Source organism: Oculina patagonica, chromosome 14, assembly GCF_052425735.1.
Source record: "Oculina patagonica isolate OP01 chromosome 14, crgOcupat, whole genome shotgun sequence".
In the NCBI taxonomy this organism is placed as follows: Eukaryota; Metazoa; Cnidaria; class Anthozoa; order Scleractinia; family Oculinidae; genus Oculina; species Oculina patagonica.
This window is the reverse complement of record NC_135771.1, coordinates 17,860,801-17,882,209: the sequence shown is the minus strand read 5'-3', so window position 1 is coordinate 17,882,209 and position 21,409 is coordinate 17,860,801. Positions and strand designations below refer to the sequence as shown.

At 39.3% G+C, this 21,409-nt stretch overlaps 2 protein-coding genes across 2 annotated transcripts; one reads left to right on the top strand and one right to left on the bottom strand.

Moving 5' to 3' along the window:
- Window positions 1-462: 462 nt before the first annotated feature.
- On the bottom strand, window positions 463-1,885 carry LOC144638650 (allatostatin-A receptor-like). Its single transcript, XM_078497867.1, has one exon. The coding sequence runs from the start codon at window positions 1,750-1,752 to the stop codon at window positions 823-825; it is 930 nt and encodes a 309-aa protein (XP_078353993.1). The 5' UTR covers window positions 1,753-1,885; the 3' UTR covers window positions 463-822.
- A 2,039-nt stretch (window positions 1,886-3,924) lies between these two features.
- LOC144638616 (uncharacterized) lies at window positions 3,925-19,793 on the top strand. Its single transcript, XM_078497816.1, has 8 exons — window positions 3,925-4,121; window positions 6,331-6,969; window positions 7,899-8,195; window positions 8,642-9,037; window positions 14,233-14,520; window positions 15,221-15,472; window positions 17,311-17,583; window positions 18,596-19,793. The coding sequence occupies exons 1-8, from the start codon at window positions 4,040-4,042 to the stop codon at window positions 18,916-18,918; spliced, it is 2,550 nt and encodes an 849-aa protein (XP_078353942.1). The 5' UTR covers window positions 3,925-4,039; the 3' UTR covers window positions 18,919-19,793.
- The last annotated feature ends 1,616 nt before the right edge of the window (window positions 19,794-21,409 follow it).

The following is a 21,409-nucleotide window of genomic DNA, read 5'->3' as shown; positions in this document are numbered from 1 at the left end:
ACAGATCAGAAAAGATGACAGGTCCGAACAGTTGCGATAATACATACAATGAAATCGCGACATTTGACAACATTACCAGACAAATTGTAGAATAAGCTGTAACCTTAATGCCATCTGTGTTTGGTCAAAACTTATGTCACTGCTAATGTTTTCAATTTGGTTATCAGTGCCGGTTTTCTTGATCTCCCCCAAGTCAATATGATTACTTGAAAAAAATCCCGACAACGAAAATTGATTTCTTGTGAGTTTCCGCCATGGACAATGGGTAACGGAGATAAAAGTCTACATTTACACTGGAGACTATAAAAGCGGGCGTCTGATTTACATTTTGTTTCCGTACAAGGATTTCTTATCTGAAGCCTGAAGAGCGCCGATAAAGGAAAATTGAATAATCGTTGAAACGATCTTAGATTTTTTGAAGGAAGTTGCATGTTGACAAAGAAGCCCTTTTAAGTCAGAGGTTCTTAATGGGCATACTTATTTATTCTTATATTCGAATGTACGCATTATTCCTTTGCTATTTTTGAATCTATATTTATTTAGTATTCTTCTTTTCCTCTGCGGCAAAAATTTATTATTTTTGAGTCAAGCTGATAAGCGCAATATTTCTTTTAAATTTTAAGCCAGTATTCAATATTCTTTTTTCTGCTTCAATCTCCGAACCTTAATTATAACATCTAAATCGATTCTAAATCTGGAAATGATTGTTTATTTAAATAGCTAAATTAAAATTCAAAGCGGTATTATTTTTAGCTGAAAGTACTTCTAAATAACAGAAAATAAATTGCTTCATTTTGTTCCTTTAGCTTTCTAGTCTCAAAACTATCCACAGCGAAACATTTTCTTCACTCCATTTCGGAACAGACGACTTTGAAGTGAATATAGAATCGGATTCACACTAGCGCTGCTTAAAACCAAAATCAACATAATTACAAAAGTTGTGTCTTCGATTCTTTGAAGGGCACCGATTAAAAGCGAGCCTTCGAGAATTGCCCAGGGCAGCCAGAAAATATTGAAGGCAATAATTACGCTTAGAATAATTCTTGTAATTCGTTTGCGCGATTTTAGCAGCATTTGACTTGCCTCTTCTGGCGGCGGGCGAGAACAGTGACAACCGGGTTGGCACCATAGGTGTTTGATGATAGCCAACGAAGTTCGTAATATAATTGCCATTGGTATAATGTAGGCAGCGATGAGATCCACAAAGGCGACAACTTTAAAACTGTTTTCATTCATAAGAAAGGATAGGCAAAGTGCTATCGAGTTTCCTTGGAATGTGTTCGGGATTTTTGCCATGAGTAATATCATCGGCAGACATGTTATTACAGCCAAGAGCCAGATTCCACCAAGAAGAAAACGGATTTTTCGCTTAACCATCGCTCTTCTGTGACGCCATGGATGAACAATAGCAAAATACCTGTCCGTAGAAATTGCTGCTAAAGTCAAAACGGAATTCTTGGTGGTTAAATCGATGCTTATTGTGGTGACTTTACACACAGTTCCCTCGAAATTTTGTCGCATCAGTTCCCCGTCGCTAAAATAATGATTTCGGATCTGGCCGGCGTAAAATAACGTTCCCAAAAATGAACAGAGCAAGTCAGACACGGCTAAATTGAGGAGAAGATAGTTGAATGAAGTTCGCAGTTTTTTGTTTGTAATAATAAGAAAACATACGATTATGTTTCCAGTTAGCCCTGCGACTAAAATAAAAGGTGTTACCAATTCTAGAACGATTGACGGATTCGAAGACATGAGTTTCCCTCCTTGTTTTTTCAATGGGTTTGTTTCGCGAAAATCAGGAAATTAAAACATCTTGGGAAAGTCGCTTGCTTTTCCTATCTTTTCGTAAACAAGAGAGAAGCAAAAACCCACTGCTTTTCAGGAAATGTTAATTTTACGTGGGCAGACGATTAAACGAATCGCGACTGAAGTTAAAGATTTACCGATTCATTAATTTGCATGTTAACGAAAAACGTAATTTCTAGTGTCATCCAAAATTATTAAAACATATTGTCTTTAATTAAACCGAAGCTAACAAGGTTTTTAAAAGGAGCTTACACCATGCAAATTTTCTGTTTAAATCGGTTTTTCTAAGGTGTTAAAAAAATGCAGAGTTTATTTCTATTGAAGTAATAAACTGCAGGTCTGTATAGCCGTCATTTCTGTGTTTGCTTTTTTTTTGTCTCTGTTTGCCGGAAGGAAAAATAATTACATGTATAAAATTACCCATTTTCTCAAAATGAAAATACTTGAATGTTTGTGAATATTGAGTGAGTGCGGGTTGACTTGTGTTAATTAAAATCTTGAATCTTGTGAATAGCCTTTCGTTTCGTTTGTGAATAGCCTTTCGTTCGTTTGTGAATAGCCTTTCCGGCCCCTTCAAATATTTGATTTGGATACAAAATCCTTTCGGGCGTTCAATAGGTTTTCGAGATGCGTGAAATTTCGTGAAAATTGGCGCGAGAATAATGCGTGAAACATCATCTTCGCGTGATCGTGAAACGTGGGAGTATTTTTATATTGATTTTATCATTAACAAATTTCTCGAATCTGAATGGCTCTTAGCACACCCTGTGAACAAATTGAGTAATAATCAACATCGATGTCCAATTAAGCAGTTCATTTGGGGAACCGTTTAGTTGCATTAATTGAACATGCAGCTGCAAATAAAAATAACATTTGTGTTTTTCCAACAAAATGAGTAACCGTCAATCGTAAATTTAACAGTCAAACAACGAACGGATAGTTTCAAGTTCCTATTCTTCCACAATCATTTTCTAATTAACCATTCGTGTATACCATACAGTCTATTTCAACATTTAAAGAGTTTTTCTACCTTCAGTAAATTATTGTGGTACGATTTCCTTTCAGTGCATTGGTGGTGATTCGGACGACTTGAACGAAATGGTACCCGAAACATTCACTTGAGAACTTTTAGGGCAAAACTTGAAAACTTTCGTTTTGCCGATTGAATCTTAAAAGACAGATTTCTATCTTTCTTCCGGCTTTCTGACTCCACTTGACACTCCGAGATAGTGTAATTTACTTCCAAAGGTGATTACAAAGTCATTTCTCCTCAACACCAATGCAATATATTGTCAAAGAGACTGGTGACTAGCCTGAATTTCAGACATCCCTCTGTGCTCGCCTCCTGGCAAGTAGGCGAGCACAGAGGCACAGAGGGATGTCTGAAATTTAAAATTTTTTTTTTTTTTTTTTTTTTTTTTTTTTTTTTTTTTTTTATATTTTTTTTTTTTTTTTTTTTGCACCCCCCCCCTTTTTTAAAAAAAAAAAAAAAAAAAAAAAAAAAAAAAAAAAAAAAAAAAAAAAAAAAAAAAATAGGCCGAAAAAATGTGGCCCAAAAAAAGGGGCCTAGGCCTGAGCAAAAAGAGAAAGGATTATTTCTGCTTTAATTGCGCCGGATTATTTTATTTGCTTTTATAAAAAAAGAAATTGAAGTCATGCATAGAAATTTTGTCAATTTTATCTTTCCTTTCAATCCAAAGAAATATATTAATAAAATATAAAAAAATGTAAAAATAAATAAGAGAAAACATCAGTCCTTTTAAAAGAAAAACTATGCTTCATTTTCTAAGAATGCAAAACTTTTGAGGACTTTTCCAAGGCAGGTATGATCGCAATTTTAATCTATTTTACAAACCACAATATTCGCTTTGGTCGCGCAACGAAAATATGTTGGCATGTGTTATGCTAAGTGTAGCGTGATGATATTCAACTCAAAATAATTTCAATTTGAATAACACAAGTGTTTGGAATATCTGATCGCTTCAGCAACGTGACACATTGTTTTGCCTGTGTGCTTTGTCCTCAAATCGTAAATCAATACTAGATAGTATTTCGAATGATTTCTTTAGCTTTTAATTTATTTCAGCCGTAGCTGATACAGTTTAATGAAACACGGAAATATAGCGTGACTTCTTGATATCAAATTGAGCCTGAGCGTTCGCGCGGTGTAGTATTTTTCTCTGTCACGGAAAGGCTAGAGATCTAACTACATCTGATTGCGCTGTATTAGACAATGATGAGGTTTAGCGAGGCAATTCTCGTCGTTGCAATCGTCCTAATATCATTGTCCTTGGATTCTACTGGGCAGAATGCAGGTAAGTCATTAGCAGCTTGCAAGTAAACCAACATAATGCATGTTTCAAAAGCTTAAATGACTGAAAAGGCTTCATGTAAGGTCACGGCTCCAACACTGTTTCATATCGATCTGTCATTTTATTTCGCTGTTGATTTACCAAGAATTAGGGTTAAAAATTAATGACTAGAGTACGAACTTAATTAATGATTTTTCGGTCTTAATCCAAACAGTTTCCGATTTGAATGAAGTGAAGTTGAGAACCTCGAGGGTTAAATAGCGAACATTCTTATTTGAAAATACGTGACTTTAAGTCGATGTAAATGTGCGTTCAAACACCTACTGTTTGTTTAATAGTTGTTGTCGAGCGCACACATAGTAAAGTCTATATATGTGTCAACATTTTGACCAAGAGTCTCACAGACAGATAGGATCATTTAATTTGTGAGCACATGAAATTCAGAAAAGACGCGATGCGAGGCTAACATTTCTTTGTTTATAACATATCCCGTACGAAATTTCTAGGTCTAACAGAATCCTTAACATCACCAAAATCAGGCCTTACAATAAATATTCTATACCATCATTTGTAAGGCATGGACTGAAAAGCCCGCCGACAAAACTTGTTTAGCATAGTGCAAATTTCATGAATAACAGAAACAGAATAGAAGGCCAAAAAAGAAGAAAAAAAATTTTAGAGGGTGCTTTTTTGCGTGCGCGCCAAAATTTAAAAAGATCCCCCGCCCCGTTTTTTAGTAAAGATAGGTTTTTGAAAAGAGCCCTTTGCCCCCAAAAAAATTTTTGTCAAAGCTCGTGCCCGCAAAAAAAAACGCTGTGCCGCAAATGCTCGCAAAGACCATTTGATACCCCTAGAATATAGGCGCCATAAATTTCAAACAATATATATATAGTGTTTATTTTAGTCTTTATACGTGTATCTTCATTAAATAGCTTGGAGTCGATGATAAGTTTTCTTGTCGACTACTCAAAATTGTTTCGTATTCACTTAACCTCTTTTAGGAGGAAAATAAATCATTTACTCTTGCTTCGAAGCGCGATATTTTTAATGCTTTCTTGCTAGCGCTCTCAAAACGTTTGCAGCTGTGATAGACTAAATTTGAATTCTCAGTCTGTTTATGAATAATGATTATAACAGACTTGTATATATTACATGTAAGGTGTGTTGTGTGGTAAAATTTATACTAAGATTATCTTGGTTTGACAAAATATATAAGACCATTTGCAAGGCAGTTCCGGGCCATAATGTTTAAGATATTTTCTTAAAGGTTTATATAATTAATATTGTTATACGGTTTAGTGATTTTTAACGGTTCATTGCAACATCTACATTTTTAATTCCTAATATCAAAATCTTACGTACCATATGCACGCAATGCTGCGCTTTACACATACTAAATGTAATGTGAAAGGCAAAATAAATTCAACTTCTCCTGCCTTCTCCCTCCAAAAAGATATAAAGTAAAATAGACCTTGTTTTTCAAATCCCCTTCAACTCTCTTAAAATCAAAACTATACTGAGTAATAAGAAGACATTTTTTACACTGATGATAGTGATATAAAGAAGAACATTTTCTGTTTTCGTGGAACTGATAATGATATTTAAAAGAAGATCTTTAGTGAAGCTCTCTACTCCAGTTCGATTCATAGCTAGTTGAATTATATTGCATTAACCATTTTAAAAGGTTTATAAGTTAGCTGAATTGTCATTTCTTTTTTGCCCATGAATTGAAAGCCTCTAAAAAGATCATGTTTGCTTAGATTATGTATAGATCATTGAAATAATAATGAACATCCATATTACGTATTAAATATGGCGACATTATACGTTAGCCCATGTTTCTTCGATTTACGCCCAAAGCGTTATATGCATGTTGCTGTAGAGCGACCGCGCTGATAATAACGAGGACTAGGAACTAGGAAGTAGGCAACCCGGAACCGATTGACCGCGTAGCTAATAAGAGGGTTTGGGAGCTACGCGAGCCTACGCATACCAGACCCCAACCACAGTATAATCTAAAACACAAAACTTGATCTGGAAGCCAACAGAGAAATATGATTATAGTTGCAGAAACGATTAGAGAGATACTCTCTATAGGATTTTCTTACGTACCCTTTCCAACGTTTTATGATCTTTCATGTTGCAAACTGCTAGTCATCAGTCAAAGTATTTTTAAATATTATTAAAAGAGTTTTTTTTTAATTTTACGCAGGTCTACCAGAGCCCATTGCTCTTTATCCTCTCAACGAACAATACGGTGCTAGAGACATAAGTCAGCAGAAAAACCCGGCTGGAAAAGTGAGCGGTGTTAAGTATGCACCCGGAAACTACGGGCAACCCGCGGGATCTTTCTTCTTCTCCGGGTCATCATCAAGCTACGTCGAGTTCCCAAATAACGGAGGACTAGACGCCAAACATTCCATGACGTTTGTAGCCTGGATAAGACCTGAAAATTCCGCTGGGCCTCTATTTAATTACAAAGTAAACGATAGAGGAGTTTACGTGTGGCTTGAGAGTCCAAACAAACTTGTTGCGAAATTTGAAAACCTGGATTCTAATCGACCGGTACCTTATGTCATTAAAAGCGACAAAATTCGGTTAAAAATGTGGAATTATATAGCTGCGTCCTATGATTACTTGGATGGGACTGCAAAACTGTGGATAGCCGGAACACAGGTGTCTCGTATCAATATGGGACAGGTTGAGATCGCCACCCAGGGTGATGTCAGAATGGGAGCAGTGGTCGGCGATCCGAATTTCTACAAGGGAGCCATCTCATGCGTGCAAATCTATAACAAGTCTCTTTCGGAGCAGGAGATTAATGCTGTGAAGGACAGGTGCCAGTTTAAAGGTAGGTAAAAACTAAATCCTGAGGTGGGGGGGGGGGGGGGGGAGGGGGGCGTCCTTATAAAAGGAAAGGTGATGCATGTCGTCTTGCTTAGGAGTGTGAACTTCAGATTTGTAGTCTCACTTAGGGTTTTCCGGGCGAGACTCCAATATAAAGGCCTGTCCCGATTGTGCTCGGCAACTTTTGGCGTTTGGAGCAACTTTTAGTTGCGGTTCTTGCAATCTCGAGCACGTTTTGCCTTTCTGAACTTCAATTTATGCGAATTTCCCAAATATTTATCAACCTTTTGAACACATCAGTAACCTGTCACTTGACAACGTTGTTTTCTGGTTCGTTAGTTATCCTTTACTTTTGCCCGTATTTGCAAGCAACTCTTTAAAGCTAAGTTTCAAACTATTCTTTCTTGACCAATGTTAGCAATTATTGTGAAGAACGAAAAATAAAGCTTTTAATCGAAAGTTTATAAAAAAAATTAAGAAATTTTGGAAGTAACTTTTGAAGTTTAGGTACATGCAGCAACGTTTTGGACTTTTGGCAATTTCTTAGCAACCTTTTTGGCATTCCGGTGAGCAACTTTCCAGCCTGTTTTATGAGCCCAATCGGGGCAGGCCTACCGACGTCTCGTTTATGATTGCATGCAAAGAAATAAATAAAAAAAAAAACACCATCGTACTGTGATGGCGTTCTTGAACCACCAGGCAGGAAAAATTGTATCTTGTAGCGGTTCTATTCCTCTATTATATTTAATCTATTCCAAACACTGGCTGGCGGTGTTCAGTCCATCCATAGCCCTTGAGCCCGAAATTCCTGCCCTGAAAGCCCTGAATCTTGAAACAGGTTAATTCATAGCTAATAAAACGGAAGTGATACAATTAAACAAAGGTTCTTTCCCTTAACGATCAATTCACTCGTGTTTGGTTTCTCCTTTATAGTGCAGACACATCATATTGGTTGCTATGCCGACAAATCGTCAGCACCAGGAATTCCCTCATTGGAAGGAAAAGACCTCTTATTAGACGGTGACCCTAAAGCAAGAGAAGACGCTGAACAGAAGTGTGCCCGCGTTGCTCTTAAACGCGGCTACGTCCTTTTCGCAATTCAAGATGGCGGGAGCTGTCATTCAAGTTTGACTGCACAAGACGCGTACAACAAGTACGGCCTGTCGACGGACTGTCGGGATGGAAAAGGCGGGAAAATGGCAAGCGATGTGTACGAAGTCATAATGTTTAGTAAGTACAGGGCTTCATAACAGGAACTGAGTTAGACATACGTAGATTTAAGGCGGATTTAAAAGGCCTGTTTCTATGCCAAACGGGAATGGAAAAAGGGAGGGGGGAGGGGTGTGGACTTGGGAGAGCGCTTGGCCCAGTCCCGGCCCTCTGCACTGCTTGTCTCGTTCGCGCTTCTATTTAGCCTGTTAGTTTCGCAATAACTCGACTTTGAAAAAAGCTATGAAGCTACATTTTTGACAAAACATTTATTACTGCCTGTTCTATAATCTGTTCCTTTTTTCAAGCAACCAGACAGTTTTTAAAACTTTGATGAGAACCACCTATTCCTTTTCCTTCTAGCATCGGGAACAAGGAATGGCCATTTTGTTGACAGTTTTTTTTCTGGTTTTGGGACAGCAAAATTAAGATAATTATGAAAAATAAAGCTTGAAATTTGCTCACAGGAGACCATAATTGCTGGAATGGTTGGGACGCTATTCAAGATTCATGCTTCAGACTTTACAGCGACGAGAAGACTTGGGCTGAGGCAGAGGCAATGTGCGAAACAGAGAGAGCCACTCTAGCGAAACTGAACTCAGAAGATAAAAACTACTTCCTGTTCCTACAACTGGTTAAACCTGCTAATCCCAGTTCCAATCCAGTGTGGATAGGGCTGTCACGTGACACGGAGAATAACTTTCATTGGTCAGATGGAATGCCAGTGGAATATACCAACTGGGGCCCAGGCTTACCCGATAACAGTCCGGGAAACAACAAGAACTGTACCAAGATGAATGGGTACTCAGGGCTTTGGGAAAATGAGGAGTTTGACGTCACGCATCCATTTGTTTGCGGAAGAGGTGAGTGAAAGAAATTAATAACAATTAATAATTATTGGACGAGGTTAAGCACAATATCATCACATATTTTAACAGATTTTTGAACAGCCCAAATTTATATTTGTGTCGTAGGAAACCTAAAAATTGTGCCCCGTTTTTTTAGTAACAATTGCTATATTAGAGCACTAAAACTGTTCAAAAGCGCGTTTGGCTGCTGATGGCTCGGATCGAAATGGATTGCAATTTGAAAACGCAAGCCTTCAAAAAATCGATAGTTATAGCCGAAGTTTGATTTCATGGGCTAATTTGCCTACCACTTGGTTTCAAAAACAGTTTGGACCAAAAAACTTCGAAATCCCAGTGACATAGTCCCTTTAATGACTAGCATAGCGATTACTTGCCGAAGCCCAAGGCTTCGACAAATCACGATATTTTGCGAAAACTGTGCTCGATTATTTTTTTTTTTACTATCGTTCAAACACGGAATTGGTTTTAAACAGTAACCTTCGAGAACTTGCCCGTAACTTTATAGAAAAATAAAATTAGCCAGGTGTAGCAATATTAAATTAATAATATACATTTCACTCGCGCTTGTTGGATACGAGATGATCGTCGTCCATTTATCGATATTTATCATCTTGTTAAATCTATGGCTTGTAAAGCGCGCCAATTGCGAATTTTTTTTTGTGTAAAATCCTTGAAATTCGGGAAACAATAAGCTCAGAGAAAAAAATAGAAAATAAGCCGACAAATCTCAACATTACGTTCAAAATCAATTACATCAACAACAAAAAAAGTATTGTAAATATACCGAACTTTTTGGTTCAAAAGTCTAAATTTCTCATTCACATGTCATCTGCTTTCGTTTCCTCTCACAAACTGCTATCGTCATCTTCGATTTGTCTCACAAATTATGCGTGGCCCCTCAGTTTTATTCAGTTATTCATTGGAAAGTGAGTAGGAAAATTTGCGAGGGTGACCAGAAGTTAAGATTTTCCACAGCTTTAAGTGCATGTTTGCGCACGGTTGATCCAGTGTAAGACCTTGAAACAAAGCTGTTACAAATTTGACGAAGCTAATGCTTTTGACTCAAATGTTAAGTTCTAAGGGCTAGCTCAAAACTTTCAACGAAATGTTTTTTAAAACCCATTCACCCCTGAATGTTTCACACGCTTTTGTATAACTTCCAAGTGGGGGGGGGGGGGGGGGGGGGGGAATGTAAAATAGCTTCCCAAAAGTACTTGCATTGACTTCAGTGCATTGACGTCAGCGGCAAACGCCACAGAAATTATTGCAGAACTATTGTTTCCTTCAAGGAAGGTGGCAAGTTTAGTTCACCACTCTTTCAATGCACGTTTTGTTGTCCACTTTCATATGCCTATTTTTAGGTCTGTCCTGCGTGTCTTTTTTTCGACAACAAGTCTCCCCCCCAGGTCCTAAGGTGTCCGTACGCAATGAATAGAATATCTCCTTTTCTTTGAAAATCCCAAAAGTAAAAACGATTGCTCACGTTTTGCGATCGAGCTTTTTTTATTGGCTGTATGTGAAAAGAATAGCGCAGGAATTATGTCCTTGTTTTTTAAACTACATACTCCATCTGTTTGCAAATCGCGTCTTCATAATCTTTTCAGAAGCGATCGCAACATGTCTATCGCGCCGTCCTTGTCGATGGGGTCTTCTGACCCAGAAGTGGAAAAATGCCCTTATATGCAAGGTACAGTTTGGCGAAAGTCATTCTTAACAGAACATACGTTCAGAAGCCTGATTGCTGTAACTGTCATCAATTCGCTAGCACTCATTCTAAACATCCTGCTTAACGTGCTAGTTCTCTTAGCCGTGGCAACAAGAAGGCCGCTTCGAACCAACTCCAACATTCTTCTAGCCTGTTTGGCGGGCTCCGATTTGTTGGCTGGGCTAATCGGTCATCCCGTAAACATCGCGATAGAATTGAAGCGAATTCATGGCGACGGGCCGTTTTGTATGTTAGAAAAAGTAAGTGCAGTAACCATTGTAGAAGCTAGCTATGCGTCGCTTACCCACCTTTTGTTGATCGGTATAGATCGCTATGTAGCTATCAAACATCCCTTGAGGTATCGGCACATTGTCACAAAGAAAAGGATAAAAGCTGGTATACTTTTCGCATGGGGCTTGACAGCGATTTCGACCATTCACGAAATTGTTTTGACCGCTATAGACAGTGAAACAGAAACTTTCTCACAATACTTGAACGCTGTCGCTATAACACACGCTATTCTAGCATTCGTTTTTATTTTTGCTATCGGCTATACCTCTGTCTACATTTTCATAGTGTCACTGCGTCAGAAAAGGCGTCTTCAGACTGAACAACAATCTCAAGAAGAAGCTAACAGAGTGAAGAAAAACAACAAGGCAGCTAACACCCTAGCATTCATTTTGGGTGCGTTGATATTATCTTATATGCCTACAATTACACTTCTTTTACTAACATCTTCACATCACACTGTCGAACCGAGCATTATGTGTGTTCTGTGGAGCTGGTGCACAACTTTCATAACATTGGGTTCAATTTTTAACCCTGTCATTTACTGTTGGCGCAATAAAGAGCTCCGACGCGCTTTCCTTGAAATAGTTCATTACAGACAACCGGAAAACAGCCCGCCAGAAATCGAGATGGTAGAAATAAAACGCCATCGACCTGAAATTCCGCCTACAGCTTGTGAAGCTTTTTCGATACCTGTGGTTCAAGGAAAGTCGGTTCTGTTGTCATTTCGCCGCCTTAATGAAGAAGAAACTTATCCCGTATCAACGTGATCGATAACTTGAAATCTCAGAAAGCTATGATTTTCAACTACCTTTTTCAAAGCCTGACATTTTTACTAGCGCGCCGAACAGAATTTTATGTCATTTAATTTAATTATATATGAAATTTAGTGGTTTCAAGTAGCGAGTCAAAAGCCGGTAATCGAACTTCTCATCTTTTTTAATGAGAAAAGAACAAAAATGGCTGTTGTTTTTTTTAAACGCTTCGTAACTTTATTTTTTGATAGAGAAACTGAACTTTTACATGAAGGCGTTTTGGCTAGCCTACTTTTTCGCATGCCGCTCGTTGTCTTTTTTAAGGCCCGTTTACACAGGTGATTTTTGTTGCGCAACTCAATGCAATTTTTGTAGCGCCGAAGTTGCATGAAGTCTCTCGATATCATAACAATTTTTTTATAATTGCAGAAATCAATAAACCATTACACCATCTAATACAGCTAAGCGTTTTTCTTTAGGTGAGCTAAATTTCGTGAAAATAAAATAATAAATTTATCGTGGACTAAACGTTGCTTACTTTTTCTCTTTTTTGTTTTCCTTTTTTATATCGCCTTATATATATTGAAAAAAAGGTGAACTTATACGAAGCCGAAATACCTGAATTCAGTTTGGGATATTTCACACAAGGATTCGTTTTCGTGTAGAGGTTTTCACAAACATTTTAATTGCCTGACCACTTGTATATTTCGACCATCAGTCTTGCTGGCTTTATTATGAGATAAAAAAAAAACATCCTGAAAGGCGGCTTTATTTTTGCACAAAAGTATCTTTCAAGCGAAAAACAAAACAGCTTCTCATTATCTGCTTAACTGCTCATTAACCTTTGTAACTGACGTTCGAGGGGTTTTTCTAGACCAAGGAAAATGGTGTCAACATTTTTTCCGCTATTTAGAAGCGGAAATGAATTCGTCTTTCAGTCTTTTTTCGCATAAAATAAAATTAGCAAGGTTTAGTGAAATTTGATAAAAAAAAATTATTCCACTCGCGCTCGTTGCATGGATACGATACTTATTATCTTGTTAAATCTATGGCTTGAATTACAGACTGATGGTTGATGTTTGTGGGCGATTAAAAAAAATAAAACTACACAGATATCGATACATAATGTGTCTGTAGAAATCTCTAGGTGTACATGTTAATGATTTTATATGGGAAATCTCAAACTAAATGGTTTAAATGGTTTTCCTATTCATATGAGTCGGTATGAAAAAAAAATAAAAAAAAAAAATAAAAAAAATTACCAACGTTTAGTCCACGATTAATTTCTCTAGGTGTTAATGAATTTCTGTGTGAAATTCCAACTGAATTCAGGTGCCTTTGCAATGGTTTTTCTACACATATGAGTCAGAGTCAATATGTATATAAAAGATAAAATGTTCGCAAGGTTTAGTCCACGATTAATTTCTTTATTTATTTTACGAAAAGCCTACCCTACGACTGAAAACTCTTGGGGGTTTTCAAATTTTGAAATGGTTAATGGCCTGCGAGAAAGCGCATCAGTTTGGGACACACGCGCGAGGACTCCACGAGAGGCAAAGTCGGGACAGGTTTTTCAAACCAGAATTGTGGTCTGGGATAAATCCATACGGTCTCGCATTTATGGATACTTTATTACGTAATAGAGTATTTATTACGTAATTTTAACACGCCTTAGATATTAACGTTCCTCTTGTAAAATTAACATCACAAGACTATAGACTCTGAAATAAAGCCGAAGTATTGTATTTATAATATCAGATTTCTTGTAATAAAACAAAACTTCGTTTTACAATGATTACACTTCTCGGCCTTGCCTTCGTTGTGTTGCAATTATGGGATAAATAAGTATATTATATTTATTTTTAGACGAATAAATCAGACATAATAATGAAAAAGGTCAAATTTGCATATGAGCCAAATGTTCTTTCCTTCCAAGGCTTTGTTTCTGTTTGTTTTCAAGAGTCGAACGTGTTTTGCATTTCCTCAGTGAAAAATCAATTTTGCGTGAACACTGCTTTTTACACGGTTTTTTTACATGCCAAAGCGGAATTAAAATAAAATAAATTTTGTATTTAATAAGATCCGCTTAATTCTATCGAAAGGATTGGAAAGTTACAAATTTTCAGGGAGTGGTAGGTTAGGGCCGATTCGCACTTTCGGATAAGTTTGAAATGTCCTGACATTATTGGTCATTATTGACAAAAAAGTGTCGCAACAAGTTGTCAGAAACATCTTGAGGATATGGCCAGGGGACCAGAGGGCGGGAGAATCGATTTTTTACCAGAAATAACAACCAGCGGCAAGTAAAAGCTGTTTTTTTTGGCCACCAAGAATAAATTAAGGACGCGAAGGGAGATGGCTAGAAATAAAAGAAAAACCCTATAACAATGGCAACACCACTATTTCTTGTAACCATGGTAACACTTTTACGACACTTTCAGTGATTCCCTCCACACCACGCGACTTGCGCGTCAAACTCATGGACAGTCACTCAGCCCTGGTCACGTGGACAAGTTCTGAACAGCCGCAGCAGTTAGTGACGTCATACTATCTGGAGTACAAAGTGACGAATGATGAACAGGTGTCACTCAAAGTTGTGTGGAATCATAACAGCACGAGTTTAACTGGACTTCAGACACACGCCGAGTACCAAGTGCGAATCCGGGCAGTCAATGGCGCAGGAGGAGGAGTGTGGAGTGATTACCAAACATTTTCAACTGGAAAAACATGTAAGGCGAGGTCGTTTAGTTTGTGGCTTTGGAATGCCAGTTTTATAAATGCTTTGGGTAGGGTTTGAGTCAGGGTTAAAGGGACATTAACACGGGGATTTTTCTAAAGTAAATAGAGCCAAAATTGGCAAAGTTCTCTTGCTTGTACACGAAATGCATCTAGAACATAAAGGTAAAGATATACAGCAAATTGTGTTAAAGGAAGATGGGAGCCGTTGTAAGTTTTTAACTGTTTTCCTGGACATAGTTTTTTTAAGTTAAAATCAAAAGTTCAGTCCTGATTGCATCACATAAATATCACTTGTTTATAGCTTCAGTACACTGGCATAGTAACTTTGACCAAAATTGGACCAATATTCGTAGATTTCTATACGTCTTTAGGCTCTTAAAGTTTTGAAGTGAACCACGTGACAGTGTCCCTTTAAAAGGTGGAGAAGCGATCCTCCCGGACCCCTTTCCAAGATCCTACACTTTATTTGTGTCCATCAATTGATTATTAACAAACAATTATTTTAATTCTATCAAAACTTAATTTCTCGTTATTCTTTTTTTTTTCAAGTTTTCCAATTCCCCAATCCCCTGCTCCCCCGTCAAGAACATCTTGACCCCATCACCCACCCCCCCTCCCCCCCCGTTCCCCTCTTTTGCGTACGTAACTGCAGACTTTTGGGAACTGCTACTATATTCTTTGTTGTTTCAGACTCTCCCCGTATAGATCCTTTACCACCCCTGATTGTAGCCAAGATACCGGGAGAAACATTAGTTCTCAACTGCACTGCCAAAGGCGGTCCTGCGCCCACAATAACATGGTACAAAAATAGAAAATTCCTTCAACGAGGCCAGACATTGGTCATACGAAATATGACGTCAGAGGGACACGAGCTGTACACGTGCAAGGCAAGTAACGGAATTGGACCTGATGACATCGTGTCCGTTACAGTAACATTATTAGGTAAGTGAGATTTCTTTCTATTTTTCCTTTTGTTCTTTCACTTGAGCTGTAAAGACAATATAATAAAAAAATAAGGCGATTCTGCTCGGTTCTATATGGTGTGGCTTACCTTATTGCTACTTATTTTCGTGGGACTTTTTTCGCGTTTCGCTTTCAGTCCAATTAGCCCGCGAAGTTCTCCGATACGACGCGACTTTCCCTCTTATCGTTACTTCCGTTTGTCGTTCTCCTTCTGTCGTTGTCCAGCTCTACTTTGTTCGAACATTCAACTTTTTGTGGCGTTTCTCTGCATTCGTGCTTTCGGTATGCTCATTGCATAGTGTATCTCCATTCCTCTCCCGGGCGTTCTCTTCCTCATCTTGTGACGTCTGTCTGACTCGTGCCGGTGAGCACCTCTCACGCGCGATCTACGGTTGCTGATTTCCCCGTTCAATTTCACTGCGTTTCCACCTTGAGGACCACTCGTGTGCGTGGTGTGGCGCGCTCGTCCTTTTCTCTCTCCCTCGCCTTCCTCCTTCTCTTCGTCCCTCGCATTCCCCTTTCACTGCGTGGGCTTCCGCCCCGTGCCCTTCGTCGCTCCTCCCCTCGCACGTCATCCCGTCCCACCCATCTCCCCCCTCGGGTGGTCCGTCCCTCCTTCCCCTCTCTGTCGTACCCCTCTCCTCTTTTCTCGGTGTCTTCGAGTGAGTGATGTCCGGGCCACTCTTCCCTTCCCCCGTCCGGGCCTGCCTCCTTCCCCTCACTCTCTAGTTCCTCCTTCTCTCCCCCTCCCCTCCTCGCCTCTGTCCCCTCTCTCACCCCTCCCCCTCTCCCCCTTCGGTGCGCCCGCCCGCCTCGGCCCTCTCTTCCTGACTACTATCCCATTCTCCCCTTCGTTTCCTCGCACTTCCCCCCCTCCCCCCAAAAGTACAATAGTATGTAAACTGATCTTATGACCTAAATAGGGAAAGGAAGGTCTCTCCCATCCAAAGGAGTGGAAGGGCTTGTTGCACGAAACGGCTTTAAGCAGTGCAAATTCCCTTCTAGTCCATCGCAGTTTAATAAAATTAATCTTTAGCATTTTATCAAGTTAACGTTGCCCCAAGATTGTGCACTTGGGTGGGGGTGGGGGGGGGGGGGGGGGGGGGGGCACTATGAGAGGTAAATTTCTTGCTCAAGAACGTACCAAGAATCGAGCGCGGACTGCCCGATCCGTTGTCCAACATGCTTACCATACCATAAGTTAAGCATACTGCGCCTCCCAGTGAAATAACAAAAGCTCACAGTTAATCCGCGAAGCACCCAAAGACTTTTGTTAGACTTTGAGAGAGTTGGTATCTTACCGTAATGATTCGATTTAGCGCCCGGGCCGCTTGTTTACTTTTGGCATCTCAAGGGAGGGCGCTTATTCGAGACATGGCGCTTATTCGGGACAGGGCGCTTATTAAATTTTTTGAAAAACAACCAAATGTTCAAACAAAACTTTAATAAATATTAAAATAACTAACAATAACAGAAACTAACAGCAACAAATTGTTGAAAGTTCAGTTACTTTTAAAAGAATTCTTCAGTAAATATATACATGTACGGTACGTTGAATGTTCATGTGTTTATCTATTCGACGTCGATGACTTCAGTAGGGGCGGCAGTTATCCAAAATAGGGGCGCTAATAAGAATAGGGGCGCCTATAAGAATGGGGGCGCTTCTTAGAATGGGGGCGCTTATTGGAGTAGGGGCACTTATTGACAAAAAAACATTCGAAGGGGGGCGCTTATTCGGAAGGGAGCGCTTATTGGAAGGAGGGCGCTAAATCGAATCATTACGGTAGTAACTAAACTTAAAGATCATTCCTCCACAGTCCCTCCAGTTCTAAAGCAAGTATGGGGAACTGGAACCGAAGGGGAGTTGTCCATTAAGAAGGGTGAGAGTTTGTCGCTACATTGTGAAACGGAGAACACGACAGTTGCGGACATCACGTGGTACAAGGATGATGAGCCACTAGCTGGACAGCGGTCTTCCACAAGAAACATGATCAACATCCCAGAAGTCACTGGTGACGATTTTGGTGTTTACGAGTGCAAAGCCCAGAATGCACTGGGCGTGACTTCAATGAAGATGAAAGTGGTGAACGGTAAGTTTGATAAGTGAGACAAAGTAAATTAATAAAGTCTGCGCAAATAATTCAGTGTGGAATGACATTACCCGGTAAAGGGTAAAGCCTGCTGTCAAGCCGGGCTCTCGGCCGGGCTTCCCGTTTCTGGCTGCGGCTGTTGCTCTCCCCCTGGGGGTGCTGTCCTCCGTCTCCCCCTTTTGCCGCCCTTTTTCCTGGGTGGGGGGGCCTGGTGTGTCTGCCGGCCAGCGCGTGCACCGGCCGGCCGCCCCGCCGTCTCCGGTCCGGGCCCCGGCCCGCCCGCCCGCACGGGGACTCGCACGGTCATGATGAGCCTATTCGAAACATGGTATTTAGCGCCGAATTCCGATTTTGAAATTATTGATCGTAGTGTTAACGCCGAAGTAGAACCGAGATTATATAACTGCAACGCTACGCGCGACAATTTCAGTGGTGGACACACCATGAAATTCAGACGTTGTTCGACGGTGACTACAATTTCCTTTATTTTAGTGTGGTCACAGCCAATTATCAAATATCAATTTTCCTTTATAGCTCTATAAGAAAATTATTCACCCTTTAAAGTCGAGAACAAGCCCACTGCAACAGGAAAGATCTTGTGACTAAAAGATTGTTGTCTTACTCAAGATTTGTAAATAATTCTATGATCAACTTATTCAAAGAAAAGCTTCCATCCCTTTAAAGTGAAAGTAGCTCTCCGAGCATCTCCGACAGAACTATTTTTTAGCCCTTTAATAGCAAAATTAGACCTTGCGCTTAATGTTGCTTCGTCTGGCCTTTAAGCCTCACGAGCAAGCGAAAACCTTAGTAGGATATTTTAAGCCGAAATGCATTGACAATCTCCCGAAAAATAAAAAAAAAAAAACAATAAAATAGAAACAGTGGCCATGGCTTGCTTATTACTGCACTGTGGTAACGTGTAACTTGCCCTTTTATTTTACTAAACGAGTTACACATTGGGTCTCTACATTGGGCTTTTAACTGTTCAATTTTCTTATGTTTGTTCGTTTAGCTCAACTCCTAACCAGCATGAAAGCCGCCGTTGGTTGCCTAGCAACACTGTGTATTCTTCTCCTCATTGTTACTGGCGTCTTAGTGTGGCTTTTAATCAAAGCCAGGAAGGCAGCAGCTTCCCAAGACGATGAAGAACCGGAAGAGAAACCGCCAGTCAAGCCATCTGGTCCCAGGCCCAGTGACAGCGACTTCATGATCCCTGAAGCGCGCGTCACTGGTTCCCCTGGGATGGTGACGTCACATGGCAGTAATTCATCTTACATTCCTCTTAAATCCGGCAGTTCAAATGGTGGACCCAGTCAGACGTACAAAGCCTCGTGATTCCACCGGCAACCTTGAGCTGGATCGTTGCCGCAGCAAAGATTGACACAACAGCTTGAAGGCGATACCATATTCAATGCAACAAAAAGGCAACCGCACAATATTAGCAACAAGCCACAGCAAATTAAAAAGCCACACCAGGCAAAACGTTATTTAACAAAAGTAAGAACCATATCATTACCTCCCCCCAGAATTATAAACAATGCAACTAGGCCTGTCCCGATTACGCTAGGCAAATCTTGAGCAACTTTTCATTTTTCGAGCAACTTTTCCTAGACCGAAGATTTCCTGAGACGTTTGTATAGCCTTCGAACAGCACGCGAGCATTTTCGAAATTTTCCGAAGAATAACGAAAATTTCCGAAGATTTCCGAGGAAGTTCAGCCGATGCTTCAACTTTCGGATCATTCAGCGTTAAAAACTCTTCAGGTAACATTACGTCATTGGTATCTGAACGATTGTCCTCCTTGAAAATTTTTTTTGTAATTCAATAAATTTTGGCATTAAAATGTTATTTAGATATTTTTCTTCAGTTAAATTGCATGAAAATGCTTAGAAACCTTCCCTTCAAAGGGAAATTAGCATATGTTATATTGGATTTTTTATTTTGGATTTTGTGGAGCAACTATCGAGCAACATTTTGGAGTTTGAAGCACTTTTTTTAGCCACTTTTTGGCATTTTACGAGCACAATCGCGACAGGCCTAAACAAGACTCTAATAGACTCAATATGGAAGACATGGTAACAAAAATATAAACAACAAGGAAACAATAATATTAGCAAGATGACAATGATGTTCAAAGCAAGCCAACAACAACTTTAATAATAAGGGGCTATTGCTGCAGTATTGGAAAGGAAAAAGAGGCAAAATAAGGAAAACAAGGAAACAGCATTTTAAACAAAAAGACCCCAAGAACACGGTATTTAAGCTTTAACACAGTATTATTTTTTAGAAAGAAGACATCAAGAACACAACATTAGGAAGTATGAGTTCCATTTTTACTTTTAAGCCAATCTCATTCCCGTCGCTGACCAGTGAAAACAGAGTTCTGAGAAGGAGATTGGCGTGACATTAATTTCAAACCGTTTTCGTATTTTACTATCTGAAATAGCAAGAATCGCTCTGAAAAACTTATATATACATATACTATAGTCCGAAGAAAAACGTCCGAAACTAACACGTATCAGGGCTTAAAAAATATAAAAATTATAAATGTATAATGTTAAAATTAAAATAAGTTAAAAACCTTAATTGTTTCTTTATGGTGTCCCATAAGAGTCGATCACACTGTCGGCTGGTTGCTAGTATGTTTTAGTATATACCACACAAGTGAATAGTACTTTTCGCGCGCTCTGATTGGCTAACTCGGAGGTGATTATCAAAGTACTATTCACCTCTGAGCAGCCGAAGATAAACAAAATGGCCGCGCGTTTCATTTCGGCTACCGAAAGTAATGGCGGCTACCGAAAGTAATGTTTTTGGCCGCTATTTTATTCAGCTTTTGTGATATACACTATAACAATTATTCACCTCAGTGTCGGTGAAAGTGGAAGATATGCACCTCCACTTCGGTGAATAATTGCTACATATCATTTACTGTTTTAAAATGTGGCCTGGTATAGGTGTTTGGGGAGCTGGGGAGTGCGAAAAACGTGATTAGGGCGTGCGAAAAAAAATTGCGTGTGGAAAAAATGGCGATGAGTTTGCGGCACGTTCCACTTTCCAGACGATATTTAAAGATCACAGTCTGGTACGGAAGAGATGTCTTTAGGATTTGAAACCATTAGGAACGAATGAAACATAGTTTCGGTATTATTTCTTTTTCAGTTTTTTTCTTGGAAATAACTTTTGCAGTGTGACCATGACAGCGCGCCGAATGTGTTTCATCTTCCAACATTAAGTATTCAGGCTTAAGTTAAGAAACACAATGGTCCAAGAATACAAGGAATATTTTAGCATGACAGTAGAATTTGGTTCAAGGAAAATACACAAAATTGACCTGCAAAACTCTGGCAGAAAACAAGCCAAAACTACGAGATAAATTAGTAGAGCAGTTGACATGTAACCCAAAAGTCATGGGCCCGAATCCCACCTGAGCCACTAAATGTTTTTACTGGTCAGGATTTACAGTGTAGCATGCAATTGCCTTTTGGCTGAATTTTGATAAAAGAATATGAATACAGAGCGAAATTATGGCGTAACTGTTCGACAGGGTGACTACATTCTATGACTAATGAACGCGTGCACTAAAATGCCATCCGTTTTTCTGTGAAAATGAAGCTCTATCTAAAAAGAATTGGCAGTCTTTTTTGCATTCTCGTTTTTTATTATTTTTGGATGAAAAACCACGAAATAACGAAACAAATAATTTTGGTGCTTTTGACGTTTCTTTACTTCAGTCTTTAACTACCGACAGCGCTAACTAGAATTTCTCTCACTCTGTCACTCTCAATATAGTTTTGCATAAATACTTTGGAGTCCTATTTTAGCT

Coding starts and splice junctions, on each gene's coding strand:
- LOC144638616 (XM_078497816.1), top strand. CDS start 4,040: ATGATGAGGTTTAGCGAGGCAATTCTCGTCGTTGCAATCGTCCTAATA. Junction 8,196..8,641: donor GTACGAAGTCATAATGTTTA/GTAAGTACAGGG, acceptor ATTTGCTCACAG/GAGACCATAATTGCTGGAAT. Junction 9,038..14,232: donor TCCATTTGTTTGCGGAAGAG/GTGAGTGAAAGA, acceptor CGACACTTTCAG/TGATTCCCTCCACACCACGC.
- LOC144638650 (XM_078497867.1), bottom strand. CDS start 1,752: ATGTCTTCGAATCCGTCAATCGTTCTAGAATTGGTAACACCTTTTATT.